This window comes from Mobula birostris, chromosome 32, assembly GCF_030028105.1.
Source record: "Mobula birostris isolate sMobBir1 chromosome 32, sMobBir1.hap1, whole genome shotgun sequence".
NCBI lineage: Eukaryota > Metazoa > Chordata > Chondrichthyes > Myliobatiformes > Myliobatidae > Mobula > Mobula birostris.
Window position 1 is genome coordinate 16,659,401 of NC_092401.1, and position 25,670 is coordinate 16,685,070.

The 25,670-nt window shown below is 41.4% G+C and overlaps 1 protein-coding gene across 4 annotated transcripts in view; it reads right to left on the bottom strand.

Moving 5' to 3' along the window:
* The window catches only part of pbx4 (pre-B-cell leukemia transcription factor 4), a 423,011-nt gene that overhangs the window by 958 nt on the left and 396,383 nt on the right, over window positions 1-25,670 (bottom strand). For all 4 annotated transcript variants that reach the window (XM_072248176.1, XM_072248177.1, XM_072248178.1 and 1 more), the window contains one exon: window positions 10,581-10,670. In XM_072248176.1, the coding sequence (XP_072104277.1) occupies window positions 10,581-10,670 (90 nt within the window). The remainder of the gene's footprint in view (window positions 1-10,580; window positions 10,671-25,670) is intronic.

A 25,670-nucleotide genomic window follows, 5' to 3' on the forward strand; every position in this document is an offset into this window, starting at 1 on the left:
AGTCAACATCCATCCATTTTGGCTTTCCTCTTCACATCTACATAGTACCAGCAATGACCTCTTCTTCAAAGTAGTGCTCAACCTGGGCTCAGCTCATTAACTGCTTTGAAAGAAGCCTGTCCCCTTCAGCAGTTTAAGCCCCAGCCATCCACATTTCACTCAAAACACAAAACTGGTCATCATCAGGACAACTTTCAAGAGAAATTAGAAGAAATGAAGCTGATGATTCCTTCTCCAATGCCTCTGGTAAAAATTAAATCAGAAGTCCTATGGCATCACAGTAATGACAAACTGTAACTAAACACAAGACTCAGGTCTGTCTTTATAATAATGACCTGAACGTTGAATATTGGAGAGAAACAAGAAGTTTCAAATCTGATGGAATTAATTCACACTCAGTCTGTATAAGATTTCATTCAGCCAACATACAGTCTTACAAGTTGTCAGGATTACAGACCAGGAATGCTGGCTGTCTTGAGGTGAATTAGGGTGGGTAAATTCCCAAGGCGTCCCTTGGATCTTTTGGGAGGCTAGCTCAGGAATTGCAGAATCCTTGGCAGAGATATTTAAAACATGCTTAACCGTGGGTGAGGTGGTGGAAGACTGGAGGATACTTTATTCAAGAAAGACTTAAGAATAAGTCGGGAAATTAGAGGCCACTAAACCTAATGTCACTCATGGCTATTGACTACGTGAACTTTCAACAAAGTTCCACATGACAGGCCGGTCCAGAGCTTTAAGTTACTTGGCACTGAGGGGTAATAGATGATTGCTTCCCTGACTTGGAGACCTGAGAACAGAGGCGTGCCACAGGGATCAGTGCTGGGTCATTGTTGTTTATCATCAATATTAATAATTTAGATGATAATGTGTTGAAATGGATCATCAAATTTGCAGATGACACCAAAATTGGGATGTAGTTGACTACGAAGAAGGCTATGAAAGTTTGCAGCAGGATCTAGACCAGCCGGAAAAATTGCAGACAGAATCTAATACAGAGAAATGTGATGTGTTACATTGCAGGAGAATAAGAGTAAGACTTGTACAGTGAATGATAGAGCTTCAAGTGTGTGGTAGAACAAATGGTGCTGAGAGTACTTATCCATAATTCCTTGCAAGTGGCATCATAGGTCAAAAGGATTATTATCCATTTTAAAGAGCAGGACGATAAAGAGGTTAACCAGAGCATCAAATTAATGGATAACACCAAGATTTGGAGTGTAGTAGACAGCGAGGAAGATTATCAAAGCTTGCAGAGAAATCTGGACCAGCTGTAAAACTAGTCTGTAAAATGGCAAACAAGTGTGAGGTGTCGTACCTTGGGAAGAAAACCTATGGTAGGACATGCGGAGAAAGGTTTGGGAACAAGGCAGCATGGTGGAACAGAGTAATCTGGGATACAAATCCATAATTCCTGAATTGTTCTTCCCTACAAGTGTGCACATATTCAAATGTCTGAATTTCATTGTGGAGTCTAACTTGACTTCAGCAGAGAGCTTCTCGTGGGTGAAATAGTACTGCAGCAGGAAAGAATGGGTTGTCACAGTGGTATATTTCTTCTGGGTCTCATTCTGCAGTGACAGGTGGTACAGTGGCACAGCAGGTAGAGCTGCTGTATCACATCTTTGGTGAACTGGGTTCAATCCAAATCTCTGTGTAGAGTTTGCAAGGTCTTCATGTGTAAGTGGGAAGAAACCTAGGATCTCGGCAGTTCTGCTTGGTAGGATGACTGCCCTCAGCACATTGCTTCTAGCATGTGGATGAATGGTGGAATCTGGGAAAGTTAATGGGAATATAGGGTACTTGGAAGATTAGTGTGAATAGATGTTTGATGGTCAGCACGGACATGTAGGGCTGAAGAGCCTGTTTCCCGGTTGTATGAACTTATGGCTTAAGATAGAGAGGGAGTTTTTGAGCACAGCCAAGTTCCAGAAGCTAGAGACAAAGGCTTTTGGAATGTGGAAAAGCAGTTGGTACTTTTTTCGTGCACTTTTGGGGGATTTTTTTCTTGCCAAATATCATGTCCATTGTGTCTCCTGATGGACAGAATCCATATGGTGGCTCTAGAAGGAGCTCTTCAACCATTGGGTGCATGCAGATGAAGAGAGTCCTTGTAATGGGTCACTGCTTCAAGGTGTGGGAGTGAAGGAGTGAAGGCCTAGCTGCCATTGACAATGTGTAGGGTCACTCCATACACAGGCTCTAATGTGGAGTGGGATGAGTAGGAGAAGAGAAACAGAGATAGAAAGTGAGTGTGATATACAGTGCCTATACAGTTCCAAGGTTGTTAAGTTGAGGAGTGGTAGTGGATACAAGCTCCCACTTCCTAAAAGTGCTCCTTACGGCATGCACCTCAAATAGCCTCTGACAACCAAGTCCAACTCCTGGCCTTCTCGTGTGGCTGAGCCTCTAAGCCCAGCGGAACTGTTTCTACTGACAGGAGAAGGGGCGAAGGTGGGTCCTGGATCCTGAAAACCAGTGCTTCAGGTAGATGGAGCTCGTCAGCCTGGGAAGGCAGTCCATCTAAGTGAGGGAAAACTCTGATTTCGAACCTCAGCTGCCTTGTGGCCATACCCACTCATGGAAAAGGCTTCGGGAGTAAACCCTGAGGACAAATCCGGAGCTGGGGTCCCTAAGGCAGTCCGACGTTGCCTTCAACCTCGTTCTGGCAACTCCTGCGATGACACTGGTGCCAAGCTGTATCGGCCCTGGCCCTTGCCCTTCCCTTGGACAACATCAGTGTCGTGGAGAGGGGAGACTTGCTGTATGGGCAACTACCGGTCTTCCATACAACCTTGCCCAGGCCTGCATCCTGGAAAACCTTTCAAGGCACAGATCCATGGTCTCGTGAGACTAACGGATGCCACCACCAGCAAAAAGTATTCCTCCCCCCCCCCCCCCCAGAAGTTTTCATGTTTTATTGTTTTACGACATTGAATCACAGTGGATCTAATTTTGACAAGGATCAACAGAAAAAGACCCTTTCGTGTCAAAGTAAAAACATCTCTAAATTAATTACAAATATGAAACACAAAATCGTTGATTGCATTAGTATTCACCCCCCTTCAATATGACACAGCAAATCATCACTGGTGCAGCCAATTGGTTTTAGAAGTCACATTGTTAGTTAAATGGAGTTCTGTTTTGGAGACCTTTGTGCAGTCAAGGTGTTTTGATTGATTGTAGTAAAAATACACCCGTATTTCCAACTGCTGATAAATCAGTGTCCTGACAAAAACTACACCATGAAGATAAAAGAACACTCCAAGCAACTCTATGAAAAGGTTATTGAAAAGCACAAGTCAGAAGATGTATACAAGAAAATTTCCAAGTCACTAAATATAGTTTCGAGTACAGTTAAGTCAATCATCAAGAAATGAGAAGAATATAGCACAGGTGTAAATCCACCCAAAACAGGCCAGGTCCTCAAAAACTGAGTGATCGTGCGGGAGGCCACCAACAGACCTACTGGAGGAGTTACAAGCTTCAGTGGCTGACATGGGAGAGACTCCACATACAACGACTGTTGCCCAGGTGCTTCACCAGTCGCAGCTTTATGGCATAGTGGCAAAGAGAACACCACTGTTGAAAAAAACCTCACATGAAATCTCAGCTAGTTTGCCAGAAAGCTTGTGGGAGACTCTGTAGTCAGCTGGAAGAAACCTGGTGAAACCAAAATTGAACTTTTAGCCATCAGACTAAACACTATGTTTGGTGTAAACCTAACACTGCACACCATCAAAAATACACCGTTCCTGCTGTAAAGCATAGTGGTGGCTACATCATGCAGTGGGGATGCTTTACTGCAGCAGACCTGGAAGGCTTGTGAAGGTAGACGGTAAAATAAATGCAGCCAAGTACAGGGAAATCCTGGAGGAAAACCTGATGTAGTCTGCAAGAGAACTGAGACTTGGGAGAAGATTTGTTTTCCAGTGAGACAATGACCCCAAGCATAGAACCAAAGCTTCACAGGAATGACTTAAAAACAACATAGTTAATGCCCTGGAGTGGCCAAGTCAGAGTCCGGATCTCAATCCAATTGAGAATTTGTGGCTGGACTTGAAAAGAGCTGTTCACTCATGATCCCCATGCAATCTGACAGAGCTTATGCAGTTTTATAAAGAAGAAAGGGGAAAAATTGCAGTGTCCAGATGTGCAAAGCTGATAGAGACCTATCCACACAGACGCCAGGCTGTAATTGCTGCCCGGGGTGCATTTACTAAATACTAACTTGAAGGGGGTGAATAGTTATGCAATCAGTTATTTTGTATTTTATACTTGTAATTAATTTTGATCACTTTGTAGAGATGTTTTCACTTTGGCACAAAAGAGTCTTTTTCTGTTGATCAGTGTCAAAAAAGCCAAATTAAATCCACTGTGATTCAATGTTGTAAGACAAGAAAACAAGAAAACTTCCAAAGGGGGTGAATACATTTATTGGCACTGTAGGTGTGAATGATGTGAGAAAAAGAGAGAGAGGTGGGATGGGGATTACAGCCATGGTAGAGAGGGTTTGGGAGAATAACAGAGTAGGGGAGAGAATGTGGCAATGAGAAGAGTGTACAGAGTGCTTGAAAGAGGAGTTGTGGGAGAGACAGGAGTGTGGAGGAAAGTGATGGAAGAGAAACAGAAAGGTAACTGATCGTGAGTATATGTGGGAGGAGGTGAGGCAGATGTGGGACAGGCTAGAAGAGAGAGAGAAAGTGCTGGGAAAGAAGTGCATTGGAGATAAAAGGATAGGAGTATGGAAGGGAGGGAGAGAAGGATGGGAGAATTATGGGTGGGGGGTTCATTTCAGTATCTAAGGTGTTCTAATCCACAGATTTTACTTAAATGGCCTCAAAACATTTCTACGTTCAGATTTTTTATCCTGATTTTGTTCATTGATTCATAAGTTCAAAAAGTTCAAGAAATCCCTTATAATTTTGAAAGTTTTGTACACAAGGGGGCTTAGAAGGAGCTGACATGTTCATTCAGGTCTCATTTTAAGAACATACTGCTGCTAATCATTAGCCATATTACTTACAAGTTCAACTGGATATTTAACACTAGTCAGTCCCTTGCGAGGGGGGGACATAGAATCAGGAGACGTAGAGTCAGTATGGATAGAACTGAGAAATTCTAAGGGTAGAAAGACCCTAATGGGAGTTATCTACAGGCCCCCAAACAGTAGTCTAGCTGTAGGGTGTAAGTTGAATCAAGAGTTAAAATTGGCATGTCGCAAAGGTAATGCTACAGTTGTTATGGGGGACTTCAACATGCAGGTAGACTGGAGGAATCAGGTTGGTACTGGACCCCAAGAAAGGGAGTTTGTGGAGTCCCTCCGAGATGGATTCTTAGAACAGCTTATACTGGAGCCTACCAGAGAGAACGCAATTCTAGATTTAGTGTTGTGCAATGAACCGGATTTGATCAGGGACCTCGAGGCAATGGAGCCATTAGGAGGTAGTGACCATAATATGATAAGTTTCAATCTACAATTTGAGGGGGAGAAGGGGAACTCGGAAGTGTCAGTATTACAGCTGAACAAAGGGAATTATGGTGCTATGAGGGAGGAGCTGGCCAAAGTTCAATGGAACAATACCCTAGCAAGGGTGACAGTGGAACAGCAATGGCAAGTGTTTCTGGGAATAATGCGGAAGGTGCAGGATCAGTTCGTTCCAAAGAGGAAGAAAGATCCTAAGGGGAGGCCGTGGCTGACAAGGGAAGTAATGGACAGTATAAAAATAAAAGAGAAGTATAACATAGGAAAGGCGAGTAGGAAGCCGGAGGATTGGGAAACTTTTAAAGAGCAACAGAAGGTAACTAAAAAGGCAATACGTGGAGAAAAAATGAGGTACGGAGGTAAACTAGCCAAGAATATAAAGGAGGATAGTATAAGCTGCTTTAGGTATGTGAAAAGGAAAAAAAAATAGTTAAGACCAAAATTGGACCCTTGAACACAGAAGCGGGTGAATTTATTATGGGGAACAAGGGAATGGCAGACGAGTTGAACAGGTACTTTGGATCTGTCTTCACTAGGGAAGACACAAACAATCTCCCAGATGTAATAGTGGCCAAAGGACCTAGGGTAATGGATGAATTGAAGGAAATTTATATTAGGCAGGAAATGGTGTTGGATAGGCCGTTGGGTCTGAAGACTGATGACTCCCCGGGACCTGATGGTCTGCATCCCAGGGTACTTAAGGAGGTGGTTTTAGAAAGCGTGAACGCATTGGTAATCATTTTCCAATGTTCTATAGATTCAGGATCAGTTCCTTTGGATTGGAGGGTGGCTAATGTCCCTCTCTTCAAGAAGGGAGGAAGAGAGAAAACAGAGAATTATAGACCAGTTAGCCGGACGTCGGTGGTGGGAAAGATGCTGGAGTCAATTATAAAAGATGAAATTACGACACATCTGGATAGTAGTAACAGGATTGGTCCAAGTCAGCATGGATTTACGAAGGGGAAATCGTGCTTGACTAATCTTCTGGAATTTTTTGAGGATGTAACTATGAAAATGGACAAGGGAGAGCCAGTGGATGTAGTGTACCTGGACTTTCAGAAAGCCTTTGATAAAGTCCCACATAGGAGATTAGTGGGCAAAATCAGGGCACATGGTATTGGGGGCAGAGTACTGATATGGATTGAAAATTGGCTGGCTGATAGAAAACAAAGAGTAGCGATTAACGGGTCCCTTTTGGAATGGCAGGCGGTGACCAGTGGGGTACCGCAGGGTTCAGTGCTGGGACCGCAGCTGTTTACAATATATATTAATAATTTAGATGAGGGAATTAAAAGTAACATTAGCAAATTTGCTGATGACACAAAGCTGGGTGGCAGCGTGAAATGTGAGGAGTATGTTATGAGAATGCAGGGCGACTTGGACAGGCTGGGTGAGTGGGCATGGCAGATGCAGTTTAATATGGATAAAAGTGAGATTATCCACTTTCGTGGTAAGAATGTTAAGGCAGATTATTATCTAAATGGAATCAAGTTAGGAAGAGGGGAAGCACAACGAGATCTAGGTGTTCTTGTACATCAGTCACTGAAAACAAGCAGGCAATGAAGAAAGCTAATGGCATGCTGGCCTTCATAACAAGGAGAATTGAGTATAAGAGCAAAGAGGTCCTTCTGCAGCTGTACAGGGCCCTGGTGAGACCACACCTGGAGTACTGTGTGCAGTTTTGGTCTCCAAATTTGAGGAAGGGCATTCTTGCTATTGAGGGAGTGCAGCGTAGGTTCACAAGGTTAATTCCTGGGATGGCGGGACTGTCATATGTCGAAAGATTGGAGCGACTGGGCTTGTATACTCTGGAATTTGGAAGACAGAGAGGGGATCTTATTGAAACATATAAGATTATTAAGGAATTGGACACACTGCAGGCAGGAAGCATGTTCCCACTGATGGGTGAGTCCAGAACCAGAGGCCACAGTTTAAGAATTAGGGGTAGGCCATTTAGAACAGAGCTGAGGAAAAACTTTTTCACCCAGAGAGTGGTGAAATGCTCTGGAATGCTCTGCCCCAGAAGGCTGTGGAGGCCAAGTCTCTGGATGCTTTCAAAAAAGAGATGGATAGAGCTCTTAAAGATAGTGGAATCAAAGGTTATGGGGATAAGGCAGGAACTGGATACTGATAGTGGATGATCAGCCATGATCACAGTGAATGGCGGTGCTGGCTCGAAGGGCCAAATGGCCTACTCCTGCGCCTATTGTCTATTGTCTAATAGAATGCTCCAGACAAGTTCAACATAACAGAAATCACACTCTCAGTCTATAATGGGAGTGATGTCCACAGCTACAGAGTGCTAAGCTGGAGACATCTTGTAATCAGCTATTGGGTTACAAAGCACGATTAAGCTGATTTAACCTGATGCTGGACATGCCCAAACTCCAGTCCCATGCTCTCTGTGTGAATCCACTTCTAGTGCTTGTTATCTCCATAGTTTCATGATTGTCCTGCGCTAGTTACAGCTCGCTGTTACTGAATGAAACCACCTCTTAAAAGATAGTGCTTATTGTGGGCTGCAGGAATTGAAAGGCATTTCAGAGACCTAGGAGGGTTTGAAGATGCCATAGACTTTTCCTGGCCAATACCATGTCCACTGTGCCTACTGATGGGTGGAATCCGCAGCTCTGGGAGGAACACTTCAGCCACTGGTACAGGCAGCTGAGGAGAGCCTGCACAGCACTTAAGAGGACAGACACCAAACCTCCACATCCATATGAGGTCAAGGTCAGTCAACTCATCATAAAACTCCATTTACATGACTGGCCTCACACAGTGTTTTATTTATCACCCACCACTCACTACCAACAATCTATCATTTCTACCTAACATTCATTTGGTTACTAAGATTTTATCTTCCCTAGAATGTGCCGATGCAATTCTACACTGCATCACATACAGCATCCTCTCATAATATATGAAAACTACAGTGAACTGTCAGGTAAGCAGAAAATGCCACTAGCTGCACTCTACCATCGCAGCAGGACTTGCATGTCTCCAAGACTAAGAAGTGAGCAGGAAAAACGTCATTGTGGATACTAACCCACCCAGCAAACCAGCTTTTCCAAAAGCTTCCTTCTGGAAAGTGCTATAGGCTATTAAAACAGAAACCATGCCATCTTAAAAACTTCTTCCTCCAGGCAGGTAATCTGCTCAACCATTCTAGCTAGCTCATCACCTCTCCCCCACATCTATTACCTCAGCCACTGCACTGCACTGTAAACACTTAAACCCACTGTTTTATTATGCTGTTTACATTGTAAATTCATGCTGATATTTGTGTATTTATGAACATTTTATTCCATATTCATTTAACTTTATTTTTATATAATTGTGAATGTTGTTTTTGTTGCATGTGTGCCAACGCACCACAGCAAATTCCTAATCCAGCTGAATGTTTATGGTAAATAGAATTGACACTTGATTTGCTCATCTTTACACACATTGAACCTCACAGCCACATCTCTCAGCTGGATATTGAACCATTATTGAGACACTAAGATCTAACCCTCTCTACTAGCAGAAGATTTATTTTTTGTTTAGTGATACAGTACAGAGCAGGCCCTTCCTGCCCTTCAAGCCACACCGCCCCAGCAACCTAACAACCCGATTAATCCTAACCTAACCATGGGATAATTTACCATGACCAAATAATCCACCTGCTATGTATTTGGAATGTGGGAGGGAACTGGACAACCTGGAGAAGACCCACCCATTCCACAGAGAGGACTTTCAGAGACTTCTTACAGGCGGTGCTGGAACTCTAGGTCACCCCGAGCTGCAATGGTGTTCAGCTCACTACTATGGTACCATGGCGATGATATGTAATTGGTGCCAGCTACAGTAAACAGGGAGCAGGTTTGTTTCCATTGGAACAGAGCAGTGGCAGTTACTGGTGCAATTACTACTGAGTCCACATCCAAGAGCAGCACACTGAAGACGATGGTGTGCTTCTACATATTCCTCAGATGCTTCTTCCCCCTCATCCTACAACCTCTTTTGAACCAGAAGTTTCAGATAGTTTTTCCAATTCACCATGATACCAGACTGTATCTTTCTTCCTTCACAAAGTCCTTCACAAAGAGGTAAAGGTGACAGCACTCCTTCACTTGATCATACACTTGCAGCCGACAGCTGGCAGCATGTGTACTATGGAGGGAAGCAGTTTGGGCTGGATCTTTCTATCCCGCCAGGCAGCCCCTTCATCTGATGGATTTCTCAAGGCCAGAAACATGGGAAGTAAAATCTGAGACATTACATTCATTGCCATATGTAAATGAATGTCTCCAGATCGTGGGTTAGTCACTGACCTCCCCACCCCCACCCATTCTTCATCCCTTTCACCCTACACTTATGTTCATTACAACTAGGAGGGTGGAAGGCAGAATGGGTGTGTGGAAAGCAAGTTGGACCAAAAAATTCACACCCCAAGCTGCTCTAGACCTCTGAAATCTGCTTTGTGAATCTGAGTACTGAGTGGCAACAACAGACTTCTTTTGCTGAAGGGCATTAACAAACTAATTGAGTGCAGCAATCCAGTAATTCTGTGATTACCATTAACAACACAAACCTAGCTAAAAACTGAACTCATCTTCTCCTTTTCTTAATAAGAAAGAGTGAGTTTTGGAGACATCATGTACCCATCGCTGAACCTTGCTTTACCACAGTGGAGGCACTAAACGGCAATGGACAAAAACAGGCCAATCAAGGGTGACAAGTGATTCGAGTTAACCACAGACACTGCTATCATGTTAAAGACATCTAGAAATTATGAATAAACTCTTCTTGGGCTTCCAGCTGCGTACAAATTATAACCGACATTTCAGGGAGAAGATGGCAGAGTTTGTCATCAAAATGTTGGTTATAATTGATAACTGTAACTGGCTGGAAGCCCGAGAAGAGTTTATTCATCACATACACCAGGAAAACACTAGATCTTATTTCATTCAGGCATTATGTTCAGAAATGAATGGGAACCTTGATTAAAATTAATATGTGTATATTAATTTTTATATATATATATATATATGTAACCATTTAATTCTCAACGCTTTAAAGCCACAGGCATAAAATAGGAGACGATGATTCTTACATCTATACGCCTTGGGGTGTACATCTGGCTTCCTGTTATATCATCACTGTAGCCGCCTGTCTGGTGTATAACATGACGCAGGGAATCCACCTAAAGGGCAAAACAAGTCAACTTATCAATTTCTCCACTGAATCCACACAGGATGCTCTATGCATTCACCTATATCCACTTTCACAATGAATGAATATATGTAAATATGATCACGTAATATCTAAATGAACAATATAAATACATTGTACCCATTCTTTACTGGAGCACTATTCCCAGGACATCTCACTTCTCAAAATCAATCATGACCTGAAATCAAAATGTTCTGCATAATAGTCTCTTTCCTTGTATTAACATTACTTATGCTAAGGCTATAGACTGTACAGAATAGTTCAGTTGGTTGGCATTTGAATTTTGAACTTTGTTATTCTGGGAAGGTTGTTTGAGAACATTGTGTTTGCAGTTAGCAAGCGTATGCAGTGTTAAATAGTGAAGTATAGCCTGCACAATGTACAGTATACAGCTTGAGATAGGGAAGATGATACCACAAGTCATGTTTCCCCAAAATCAGCTGCCAGAGGAGGTAGAGGGAAATATAATTCCAATGTTTAAAAGGCTGTTCAAACAGATACTTGAATAGGAAATATGTAGAGGGATTCAGGCCTAATGCAGACATATGGGATGAACATAGATAAGCATCACGGTTAGCATGAATGAGGTGGGCTGAAGGGCTTGTGTCAATGCTGAGTGGTTTTACATTACTTGTAAAGCAATACTGAATACAGAGTGATTGTTTCAACACCAGTGCAGCAATAATTTCACATGTCAGTCCTGGGCCATGTAGAATTTGCTTTGTTTGTTCAGTTGGTCACACTTTCTTAGTCATACACAAGCGTAGTGTCTAGTATTGTTGTAAACAGGGCGAGATTAAGTTACATTTTAAAAATCAATGGTTATGACATGAAATAGAACTCCTTGAAAAAACAAAATATGAAATCTGAACACTGAATTGCAGACGGGAGCAGTGATTTATTTTAGTTCAAAGATGAAATCTAAATCCTGTTGTAGAAATATTTTAGAGGCGCTCTGGATTTTCTCATTCAAATCTGTACTAAAAGCTATAAGTACCAATACACTAGGCTATCCATTTACACATGATTGACAGCAGCATTATTCAGGAAGGCCCTTGGCATAGAATTTTATCTGATTCTTGTGCAAACTTTCCAAGTAAAAATACTTAGTAAAGTATAAAAATCAGTTTCACTGCTTATCAAACCCCTGTTAATTTGTGCTAAGATAGCTTGTATAAACATGCTCGTTATTACGCTTCCTTTAAATCTCAAATTTTACTTAAAGAGAGACATTCTGAAGCATTGGCTCTGCTAAAGAGATCAATTGCTTGTGAATTCACCACGTCCATCTGAAATTTCCACCACTGCTATTTGGTGACCTATTTATTCGTGGAATAGAAGTGACAAATAGTACACATTTAACAAGATGCTAGATAATCACATGAAAAAGCAAATAAGGGAGGGTAGAAGGAAACAAGAACACTATGCTGAGAATGTTGTATGATTTACATTTTATCAGCAGGATAATGTCCGTGTAGAATAAGCAACCCAAAGTCAATCTGAGGACCAATTTTAATGAAGAGTGAGTAAGTCCAGTGTTTGATGTGCTATAATGTTATGATGATGATGTGTATAAATTATTGTATTCCTCAAATGAAAGGAATCTTCTGAAGGCTTGCAGTAATAGGTGATGATTATTGCTAATAAAGCTGCTGTGGCAGTAAGATTTTGCAGAACAAAACGAGACTTTCCCCTTTAAGTTTCAGGTGAAGTACAATTCTCACTGTTTCCATGACCTACTTCCATTTAAAGGAAATTTATAGTTATAAGCTACAAATTCTCCAATGCAGTCAGCAATCTAACATGATTGGAAGCTTTCCAAGTGGAATGTGTGTATTTGTCAAAATTACATTTTTAACTTTAGAAATTAATATTTTTTTCTAAAACCGTTGAAAATTTCACTAAATTTGCTTTGATACAAGCCTGGCATTTATGAAATCTGCAAAGCAATTGTGTCAAAACATAATGTCAAGCTCTTCCATGACATTATTTGCTGCCTATCTCTTTCATCGCCTCCTTTCCATATGCCTGAATCTTTAAGCTCATTGATACTTTGATTTTTTATTCTCCCACAGTCTCTTCCTAATATTGTCCATGGCTCAGCACCTATACTAGGTTAGGTGAAAAGCACATTTTGTTTTATGTGTAAGCAGTACTAAATGAATGGTTTGTGTGTTCTGAAGCGTTTGCACCTATACGATGGAAGTCCTGGCCATCAGGAACTTGCTGGTATGATGAAGATGTGCACTCCTTTTCGCATTTCATGCATATGACAGCATCACCAATATGTGCAGCATGCTTTCTGACTTGACAATAGGTTACATTCTTCATTCATAGCTAAACAAAGGAGGAAACCATAAAGCAAGTTGGGAATCATATATTTCTAAATGATCCCCAATGAGCCTTTAATGCTAGTGAATCATTGGCTGCCCTTTTGCAAACGGGCAACATGAGTAAGATTTCATTTGTGTACCACAGTGCAAGGTTCTGTGAGTTGTGTCCCTCAGGATTATACGTGACAAGGTCTCCTCCAGAGCTTGTGGGATGTGCTACAGTGCAGCACATACCACTACCCCACCCCACTTCTTGCTCATATGTCCCTCCATTTCCCTACAGCAGTTTGTGTGGTTTTCATGGGCAGTACTGAATGACCCAAGAGGCAGATAGTGGTAGAGGATGCTCTTCTGATCAGGTTGGTCAAGGAAGTCTTGAGGAAAACTTCGTAGAATGCATCTGTGATGACTTTCTTGAGCAGCACGTTAGTGAACCTACAAGGGAAAATACTATCTTAGATCTAGTCCTGTGCAATGAGACAGGTAAGATTAACAATCTTGTAGTCAGGGATCCTCTTGGAAAGAGTGATCATAGTATAATTGAATTTCACATTCAGATGGAGGATGAAATAGTTAAATTTAAAACTAGTGTATTATGCTTGAACAAGGGAAACTACAATGGGATTGGGAGCACAGGCTATTTGATAGGACAGTTGAGGAACAACTTTCAAAGAGATTTTTCACAACAAAAGTATATTCCAGTCAAAAGTAAGGACAGTAAGTGTGGGGAGAGCCAGCCTTGGATAACTAAGGAAATAAAAAATAGAATCAAATTAAAAGCTCATGTGTACAAAGTTGCAAAGAGTAGTGGGAGACTAGAGGATTGGGAAAACTTTAAAAAGCAACAAAGGACAACTAAACAAGAAATAAGGAAAGGGAAGATAAAGTATGAAAGTAAATTACCACAAAATATAAAAACAGATAGCAAAAGTTCTTATAAATATATAAGGCGGAAGAGGGTGGCTAAAGTCAGCGTAGGTCCCTTGGAAGACGAGAAGGGGAAATTGATATTGGGTGATAAGGAAATGGCTGCGGCATTGAACATTTTGTGTCGGACTTCATGGTGGAGGACACTTCTAATATGCCAAAGAAGGATGTTATGGACAAAATGGGAGGTGAGGACCTCGATAAAATCACTGTCACTAAAGAGATAGTGATGAGCAAACTAGAGGGCCTGAAGGTAGATAAGTCCCCTGGTCCTGATGGGATGCATCCCAGGGTGCTGAGGGAATTGGCGGAGGTTATAGTAGATGTGTTCGTAATCGCTTATCAGAACTCTCTAGACTCTGGGCAGGTCCCGGTGGATTGGAAGACAGCAAATGTCACAGCACTTTTTAAAAAAGGATGTAGGCAAAAGTCTGTAGTCTGTAGTCGGGCAACTATAGGCCAGTTAGCTTAACATCTGTAGTCGGGAAAATGCTTGAAGCTGTCATTAAGGAAGAAATTGCGAAACAAGTAGAAAGGAGTGGTTCCATTAGACAGGCGCAGCATGGATTCAGAAAGGGCAGGTCCTGTTTGACAAACTTACTGGAGTTCTTTGAGGACATAATGAGTGCAGTGGATAGAGGGGAACAGGTGGATGTCGTATACTTGGATTTCCAGAAGGCGTTCGATAAGGTGCCACACAAGAGACTTATAAATGAGATACGGATGCATGGAGTTGGAGGAAGTGTATTGGCATGGATAGTGGATTGGTTAACCGATAGAAGGCAGAGAGTTGGTATGAATGAATGTTTCTCTGGTTGACAGTCAGTGGTGACTGGGGTGCCGCAGGGGTCGGTGCTGGGCCTGCAGCTGTTTACCATTTACACTGATGATTTGGAAGAGGGGACTGAGTGCAGTATAGCAAAATTTGCTGACGGCACTAAACTGAGTGGAAAAATAAATTGTACAGAGAATGTAGAGAGTCTGCAGAAGGATATAGATAGATTAAGTGAGTGGGCCAAGGTCTGGCAGATGGAATACAACGTTGGTAAATGCGAGATCATCCACTTTGGAAGGAATAATAGAAGAGCAGATTATTATTTAAATGGTGAAAGATTGCAGCGTGCTGTTGTGCAGAGGGACTTGGAAGTGCTTGTGCATGAATCACAAAAAGTTGGCTTGCAGGTACAACAGGTTATTAAGAAGGCAAACGGAATGTTGGCCTTCATTGCTAGAGAGATTGAATTCAAGAGCAGGGAGGTCATGCTGCAACTATACAGGGTACTGGTGAGGCTGCACCTGGAGTACTGTGTGCAGTTGGTCTCCATACTTGAGGAAGGATATACTGGCTTTGGAGGCAGTGCAGAGGAGGTTCACCAGGTTGATTCCAGGAATGAAGGGGTTAACCTATGAGGAGAGATTGAGTCGCCTAGGACTATACTCTGGAATTCAGAAGAATGAGAGGGGATCTTATAGAAACATACAAAATTTTGAAAGGGATCGATAAGACAGAAGTAGGAAAGTTGTTTCCATTGATAGGTGGGACTAGAGCTAGGTGACATTGCCTCAAGATTCAGGGGAGAAGATTTAGGATGGAGATGAGGAGTAACTGTTTATCCCAGAGAGTAGTGAATCTGTGGAATTCTCTGCCCAGGGAAGCAGTTGAGGCTTCTTCACTAAATATATTTACTATACAGTTAGATAGGTTTTTACATAGTAAGGGAATTAAGGGTTATGGGGAAAAGGCAGGTAGATGGAGCTGAGTTTACGGACAGATCAGCCATGATCTTATTGAATGAAGGGGCCGGCTCGATGGGCTGGATGGCCTACTCCTGCTCCTATTTCTTACATTCTCATGTCCGTGACCAATGATGAATTGCAGGAATTAATGCTGGGATCCTTATTGTTTGCAACGTGTACTATTAACTTTGATGTGAATGTAGGAGAAATGTTTATAATTTCAAGAATTAAAAGAAATTGGTGGTGTTGAGATAAAAATTGGCACAATAGGTTGCACCTAATACAGGTTTACTCAAAGAGGACCACAACTTTGTTATGGTTTAGAGGTCTTAAATGTTTCAATGACCCAGAGCACTATGTTGGCTGGAGTCAGGGCTTTATGCTTTGGCTCTTGGTAGGTCCCTCATGCCAAACAGGTCAAAGGGTGGAGTCCAGGTTAAGAGTGGTCTACGGTCCTCCAGGTTCAAGTGTTCAGCTCCGGGCCAGCAACCCTGACAGGTAAAATAAAACTGTTACAGAAACAGCAATGAAGGATCCTCCTACATCTGAGTGTGATGGTATCCTGTGTCTCCTCTGGGGCTTACATGGCTGACAGTAGTGAAAATCGAGGGGAAGCTACTACCATGATACCCTGAACCCTGCCAGAGATGGAGGACCTTTATTGCTGCCCCAAAATGCCGATTACATAACAGGCATTAAGCAAGTAAATAAACAGTAATGGTTAGATTACACATGGAACACTTTGTGTAATTCTGGTCACCACACTGTAGGATGGAGAATGCAGAGGAGATTCACCGGGGAGGGCTTCAGTTATGAGAGTGTCATACAGTTGTACAGACCAGGAACAAACCACCTGGCTCACCATTTCCATGCCAACCTTTTTGCCTACATTAGGACCATATTATTGTATGCTTGCTACTTAAATGTATGTCTAAGTGCCTCTTAAGTGAGCTAATTGTATCTGATCCCACTAAGTCCTCTGGCAGGATATACTGGATATCAACACTCTCTGTTGGAAACTTCCGTCTCAGATCCCCTTTAAATCTCTTCTATCTCACCTTCAATCTATTTGCTTTTGTTTTCATAATGGGGAATACATTTTGACTATCTACCCTTATCCATGCCTTTCATAATCTTGAATACTTCTATCAGGTCCCCATCTTTCTTTGATCCAGGAAAAACAAGCTGAATGTGCCCAATCTCTCACCTAATTAAAGTCCCCCCATTCCAGACAACACCCCAGTGAACCTCCTCTGTACTCCCTCCTGCACTACTAACTCCTAGCTATAGTGTGGTGACCAGAAGTCCTTGTGGTACACAATTGGTTAGAGATTTCCAGTCAGAAAACCAAACTTCCACTATGCCTTCCATTACCAAGCCAATTTTGGATATGATTACCCAGCTCTCCTTGCATCCCATGTGCCAACCTACCAAGAGTGACCTCATTAACTTAGATAATATCTACTGCCCTGTCTTCATAATTCTTGACTACCTCCTCAAAAAATTCAGACAGGGATCCCTCCCCCTCCCCCCCCCCCACCACAACTCCATGCTAAATATATCCATCAGTCATTGGCTTTCCACTTGAACAGAAATTCTGTCTCTTAGAATTTTCAACAGCCCACCAATCTGTAATTACCACGCTTAGCCTTTCCTCAGTAATACCTCGCCTACGAAGATGCCCCAGCAATCTCTCCTTTGTTTCTTACAGCATTCTGAGATAGATCATATTATCAAGATATACACGTTCCAAGACATCTGACACCTTCTCAATACTTACTTGGTCCTAACAATCAACGTGTCCCTCCCTGAACTCACTATTTTGCATGTACTACTCCTTGGTGAGCACTGATCTATCTATTTATTTAAGACCTCACCAATACCCCCTGGCCCCACAGAAGAGATTAAACCTTTGGCCTTTTAAATTTCTCCACATACTCACTTGCACCTGATATACTCAATAGAAATATATAGGATTGCCCTTAATTTTACTGGTCAAGCATATTTCATGGCCTCTTTTTGTGCTCCTAATTGCTATTGCAAATACTCTCTACATCTTCTATATTTTCCTCAAGGAATTGAGGATCCAAATTGCCTAGACCAATCGAATGCTTCCTTTTTTTTACCTGATCAAACCTTAAATAATCTTTGTCATCCAAGGTTCCATCATCTTGCTATCTTTCCTTTCCCCTTTGCTGGAAGGTGCTGTTGCTCAACCCTTGCTAACCCTTTTTTAAAAGTTTACTTGTCAGATTTTATTTTACCCACAAGGATCTACTCCCAATATAACTTCAGCCAGTCCGCTCTTAGTCCGTTAAAATTATTTTCCAAGTATTTTTCCTGGAGTGTAGGAGGCTGAGAGGTGACCTGACAAAGATAAACAAAAGGATAAGAGGCAGGAATAGGTAGAGTCAGAATCTTTTTTCCCGTGATATAGGTATCAAAAAACAAGAAGTAAGTAGAAGGGATTTTAAAGGGAATTTGAGAATAAGTTTACTTAATACTGAGAGTGGAACACACTACCAGAGGAGCTGGTGGAATCAGATTCAATCACCATGCTTAAGAGACAGTTAAACAGACACTTGAATAAACAAGGATAGACCTAATGTGAGGTTACCATGGAGAGACAAAAGACCTGTTTCTGTGCTTTTTAATTCCATAACATCCTAGTGGGAAGCACACTAAATAAGATGGCGAATGTGATGTCAGCTGGCATGTCAAGTTAATCCACCAATAAATGGGGAAAAAAAACAAAAGCAATTTCTTAATGTGGGCATTTCTCAATTTCTTTGCTGACTCCAATTTGTCATTAGGAAAACAGCATTATTTAATACTTCAAGGATGGGTGAAATCCAATTTCTAGGCTTTTGTTTGGTAATGCACCTATGGAACATTTTGAGACATATTATTATGTTAAAGATTGTATATTAATGTAAATTGTTGTCTGTGTAAATGAAAGATTGAATGTGTGCACATGTGCATCCATTGCTTCCAGTGGTGTTCGTCTCTGATATTTTCCAGTTCTCTGTAAGGGTCTACACTGGAAATAGCTATCTGTTCTCTCCACCGATATTGACAGAACAGCATTTTCTGGTTTCTGTAATGGTAGACCAGCACAGGAGACTCTGCCTCACCTTGATGCATGATCTGCTTTACAAGACTTAAGTCCAAGTAGCCATTCTGTAACCATGGTCATTAAAGAATCATGGGTTGATAGAAAAGGTAGCCTGATAATTCCACACTTTGGTTTTCACATGATATAGAGTCAGGGATGGGGAGAAGATAACATGGGTGCAATATAATTTAAGCAAACAACTGCCACTGTGATGAAGGATGATATGCTACAAAATTAAATAAATAAGGTCAGTAAGTTGAACATGAGCAGTAAAGGGATGATCATCGGATTGTTTTGAGTGCCTACAGGGGAAAAAGAAGAGAAACTGCGTTGGTAAGTTTGACACATCAGAAACTAGAAGGTAGTAATAAGAGGGCATTTCAATTATTCAAAAATTATCTGGGAAGTAACAAAGTAAGGAACACAGAAAGAACAGCGTTCCTGAAACATAGTTAAAGAGAGCTAGCAAGCCCAGCAACAGGTGTGGACAGTGTTTTAGGAATGGACTGGGTGAGAGGACAGAATGGCAATAGGACAGCATGGGAGCAACAATGCTACTTCAGATGGATCTATCCAGAACAAGGGGTCACAGTCTGAGGATAAAGGGGAAGCCTTTTAGGACCGAGATTAGGAAAAACTTCTTCACACAGAGAGTGGTGAATCTGTGGAATTCTCTGCCACAGGAAACAGTTGAGGCCCGTTCATTGGCTATATTTAAGAGGGAGTTAGATATGGCCCTTGTGGCTAAAGGGATCAGGGGGTATGGAGGGAAGGCTGGTACAGGGTTCTGAGTTGGATGATCAGCCATGATCATACTGAATGGCGGTGCAGGCTCGAAGGGCCGAATGGCCTACTCCTGCACCTATTTTCTATGTTTCTATCCGCTAAGTAAAACAACAGATCTGGACCACAGATAAATCATTTGTACAGATTAAGTCCAATGTTCCAAATAGAGATCAAAATTCTGCGTGAGAGTGCAGGTGTATCTGTCATCAAAGAAGGGCTGTGAGAAAATGTGAAGTAATGGAAGTGATAAATACAAAAAGAATGAGACAAGATAAGGACTACAGCTTGCTAAAGGTAAATAAATCAGGAGATATGGATAAAATAAATCCTGGGCCTTTAAAGGGGGCAACCATATAGAGACTAGAAAAGTACAGTACAGAAACAGGCCCTTCGGCCCATCTAGTCCATACCAAACTATTTAAACTGCCCAGTCCCATCAACTTGCACCCAGACCATTGCCCTTCATACCTCTGACATTCACGTACCAATCCAAACTTCTCCTAAGCGTTGAAATTGATCTTACATGTACTATTTGTGCTAGCAGCTTGTTCCATATCTCCACGATTCTAAGTGAAGAAGGTTCTCCTCATACCTTAAACATTTCACCTCTCACCCTTAACCCATGATCTCTAATTATAGTTCCATCCCACCTCAGTGGAAAAAAACCTGCTTGCATTCCCTTATTTATACTGCTGATAATTTTGTATACCTCTATCAAATTTCCTCTCAACCTTCTACATCCGAGGAATAAAGTCTTAACCTATTCAACCTTTCCACATAACTCAAGTCCTCCAGTCCCCAAAACATCCTCATAAATTTTCTCTGTACTCTTTCAACCTTATTCATATCTTTCCTCTAGGTAGGTGACCAAAACTACATACAACACTCCAAATTAGGCCTCACCAATGTCTTACACAACTTCAACATAACATCCCATCTCCTGTACTCAGCATCTTGATTTATGAAGGCCGATGTGTCCAAAGTTTTCTTTACAATCCTGTCTACCTATGCCACCACTTCTAATGAATTATGAACCTGTACTCCCAGATCCCTTTGTCCTACTGCACTCCTCTGTGCACTACAAACACTAAAAAATCTGCTGGAAATCATCTGCGTCTTGATGAAGGATTCTGGCCCAAAATATTGATTGTTTACGCTTTTTCCTAGATGCTGAGTTCCTCCAGAATTTTGCATAAGCTACTGTCTAAGATCCACCCTGGTTGGCTCTATCAAAGAATAACACCTCACGCTTGCCTGAATTAAATTCCATCTGCCATTTTTCTGGCCATTTTCCCAACTGGTCCAGATCTCACTGCAAGCTCTGACAGTCTTCCTCGCTGTGTAATACACCCCCAATCTTTGTGTCATCTGCAAACTTGCTGACCCAAATATAGAGTAGGCTCTGGCTATAACTCTCTTCAGAGGGGTTCCAGAGGTAAAGAAGATTGGAAATAAGGCAGCTTTATTTTAAAAAAAGAGACAGATTGAGTAACCACATGCCATTTATCTTAACATTGATGGTTATCGTAAATTAACTTAAACATTTTGGCGGACTAACATAAATCAGCATTTAAGACCCTAAAACGTAGAAGCAGAATTATGCCATTTGACCTAATGAGTCTGCTCTGCCATTCCATCATGGCTGATTTAATATTCCTCTCAACCCTTTTCTGCTGCCTTCTCCTGGTGATACTCTCATTAGTCAAGAACCTATCAACCTCCACCTTAAATATACCCAATGACTTGGCCTGTACAGCCGTCTGTGGCAATGAATTCCACTGATTCACCACCCTCTGGCTAAAGAATTTTTTCCACATCTCTGTTCTAAATGGACATCCCTCAGTTCTGAAGCTGTGACCCTCTGGTCATAGATTATCCCAGCATAGGGAACATCCTCTCCATATCCACTCTATCTGGGCCTTTCAAGATTGGATAGGTTTCAAAGAGATTCTGCACCCTCCCCCCCCCCATTCTTCTAAACTCCAGCAAGTACAGATCCAGAACAATCAAACAGTCCTCATATGTTAACCCTTTCATTCCTGGAATCATTCTCATGAACCTTCTGTGTACCCTCTCCAATGCTAGCACATCTTCTCTTAGATAAGAGACACAAAACTACTTACTGTACTCCAAGTACAGTCTGACCAATGTTGTATACAGACTCAGCATTATATCCTTGCTTTTGTATTGTAATTTTCTCAAAATGAATGTGAACATTCTATTTGCCTTCCTTAAAACTGACTCAACCTTCAAGTTAACCTTTAGGGAATCCTACACAAATGCGCTCAAGTCTTTGTGCATATCTTATTTTTGAAATTGTCCGCACCTTTATTCCTTCTACTGAAATGCATGACCATACACTTCCACCTTGTTACTCCTTTGCCGATCCCCCCAAGCCAGCAGACACCCTGCTTCCACAACACTACCTGCCCCTCCAATTATTTTTGTAACATCTACAAACTTGGCCACAAAGCCTTCAATTCCTTCATACAAATCATTGACATATAACGTGAAAAGAACTGTCCCAACACTGACTCCCGTGGCACACCACTAGTCATTGATAGCTAACCAGAAAAGACCCCTTCATTCCATTCTTTGCCTCCTGCAAGTCAGTCAATCTTTTATCCATGCTAGTACCTTTCCTATCACGCCATGGGCACTTGCATTTTTCAGCAGCCTCATGTGCGGCATCTTGTCAAAGGACTGACTCTCCTTTGTCTAAACTGCTATTTCCTCAGAGAATTTCAACAGATTTGTCAGGCAAGAGTTCCCCTTTAGAAAACCATGCAAACTTTGGCCTATCATGTGCCTAGAAGTACTCCAAAACCTTATCCTTAGTAATAGACTCCAACATTTTTCCAACCACGTCAGACTAACTGGCCTATAATTCCCTTGCTTCTGTCTTCCTCCATTCGTAAAGAGTGGGATGATATTTGCAATTTTCCAGTCCTTAGGAACCATTTCAGAATCTAAATTCTTGTAGGTAAGCTCTTTCAGAACCCTGGGGAAGGGGAAGAGGAGAGGAAGAGGAAGAAAACGCGCATACACTTGTGGGAGAGGCTGCTCCCTTCAGCATTGAATTAAAAGTGTTATTGGTCTATATGTATTCTTTTCTTCTGTATTTTAGTGAAGTGGTTATTGAGTAGACTTTTATATAATTCTAAAAAAATATTTTTACAACCTTTAACACTTCTATAGTGCCTCCTTTGTATGCAAAATTAAATTTGAATGAATTTTAAAATATTTTGTTGTACATGGAATCCAAAGGAAAGTGACAAGCTGGATTAAAAATTGCTCTGTAGGTGAAAGTAAAAGGCAGCGGTAAACTGGTGTTTCTGTGATTCCCAGGTTATGTGCAGAGATGCTTCACAAGATTCACTAAATGGTTTCTTTTTATCGTATATATTAATGATTTGAATGAGTGTAGGAAACACAATTAAGTTTACTGAAGACATCAACATTGACAATGTGGTTAAATATCAGGCTGTATGACAATATCAATGGATTGGTTATATATTCAGAAATATGCAAATACAATTCAATCCAGAGACACATTAACTATATTTGAATGGGTAAGCACAGCAAAGTAATAAACAGTATATGAGGCATACACTTCATAAAAGCAGAGGAACAGAGGAAATTGGCATGATATCCATAGTTTCCTGTACATAATCACACGGGTTCATAAGGTAGGTAAGAAGGCATACACGATACCGAGTGTGTGAACAGTGGCATCATATATAAAACACTTGTTGTTCTACAGCTACATCTCTATGTAGTTTGGGTTATCACAATACAGCAAATATGTGAGAGCATGAGAAGATTAATTGGGCTGAAAAATTCTTATCATGAGGAGAAAGTGACTTTTGAAGCATAAAATTAAAGACAGATTAATTGAACCAAATAAACATACCTCAGGGTTTGGGAAGATGTTGGAGTCAATTGTTAAGGATGAGATCATGGAGTACTAGGTGATACTGGACAAGATAGGATAAAGTCAGCATGGTTTCCTTAAGGGAAAATCTTGCCTAATCAACCTGTTGGAATTCTTTGAGGAGATTACAAGTAGGATAGGTAAAGGGGATACAGTGGATGTTGTATATTTGGACTTTCAGAAGGCCTTTGTCAAGGTGCCAGACATCAGGCTGCTTACTAAGTTAAGAGCCCATGGTATTACAGGAAAGTTACTACCTTGGTTAGAGCATTGGCTGATTGGTAGGATGCAGCAAGTGGGAATAAAAGGATCCTTTTTTGGTTGGCTGCCAGTGACTAGAGGTGTTCCACAGTGATTGGTATTGGGACCGCTTCTTTTTATGCTTTAGATCAATGATTTAGATGATGGAATAGATGGCTTTGTTGTCAAGTTTGCAGATGATATGAAGATTGGTAGAGAGGCAGGTAGTGTTGAGGAAACAGGTAGGCTGCAGGAGGACTTAGACAGATTAGGAGAATGGGCAAGAAAGTGGCAAATGACATACAATGTTGGAAAATGCATGGTCATGCACTTTGGTAGAAGAAATACATTTGCAGACTATTTTCTAAATGGGGAGAAAATCCAAAAAATCTGAGATACAAAGGGACTTGGGAGTCCTTGTGCAGAATACCCTAAAGGTTAACTTGCAGGTTGAGTCGGTGGTGAGGAAGGCAAATGCCATGTTAGCATTCATTTCAAGAGGTCTAGAATACAAGGGCAAGGATGTGATGCTGAGGCTTCATAAGGCACTGGCGAGGCCTTGAGTAATGTGAACAGTTCTAGGCTCCTCATCTAAGAAAAGATGTGCTGGCATTGGAAAGGGTTCAGAGCAGGTTCACAAGGATGATTCCAGGAATGAAAGGGTTATCATACAAGGAACGCTTGATAGCTCTGGGTCTGTACTTGGTGAAATTTAGAAGGATGAGGGGAATCTCATTGAAACCTTTTGAATGCTGAAAGGCCTTGACAGAGTAGATGTCAAAAGAATGTTTCCCATGGTGGGGGAGTCTAGAACAAGAGGGCATAGCTTCAGGATAGAGGGGCATTCATTTAGAACAGAGATGCGGAGAAATTCCTTCAGTCAGAGGTGGTGAATTTGCGGAATTTATTACCACAGGCAGCTGTGGAGGCCAGGTCATTGGGTGTATTTAAGCTTCATAGGTTCTTGATTGAACATGCATCAAAGGTTGCAGGGAGAAGGCCGGGGTGTGGGGCTGAGGAGGGAAAAAGGATCAGCCATGATTGAATGGCACAGCAGACTTGATGGGCCAAATGGCCTAATCCTAGTCCTATATCTTATGGTCTTATATAATAGGCCTGAACATGGTGAACAGGAAGCACCTATTTCCTTGGCAAAATGCTTTATAACATGAGGACAAAGATTTAAGTGGAAGTTTAAAGGGGAGTTAAAGGCAGAAAGAAGCCTTTACCACATTTTATATATAGCCAATGAACATTTGAAAAGCTATAACCTACAGAGGTTTGGGAAGCGGAATTAACTTAAACAACTTCCATTTTGACTGTTGTGGATATGATGTGCCAATGGCAATCAATATTGCTGTAAATTTCTCTTATCCTGGGATGTTAGAACTGCATCCAGTTAATGCAGTGGGTGAAAGAATCAAAGGCATGCAGCAAGCAAAAGGTGGCAACTGAGGATAAAATTGACTGCACAGTGAGGATGTAAGGTAATATGACAATGGTCAGTTAATTTTATTTCATCTATTAGAAGCTATGGTGTGATAAATAATGATCATGATACTGGGAAAAACTCCACTGCTCTTCTTCACCTCCTTTAAACTCCACCTGAGGATGACGAATGAGCTTAACATTTCACCTGAAATTCAAAACCTCTGACAATAGAGCCTGCCCTTGGTTGTCTAAGTATCTCAGCTTGTATTCTATTTTTAAGCCCCTGGATTGGCACAAACATATGCATACAATAAATCACCAATTAAGTATTAATGTTGCAGTACCTATACAATTTAAAACCTGCCCTTTAGACTTTAAGTACTGAGGGTGTGTAAAATTTGCTTTCTACCCAAATATTCCTTTATTATTGTTCCATACCAATCTCAATACATAGAACATAGAAATCCA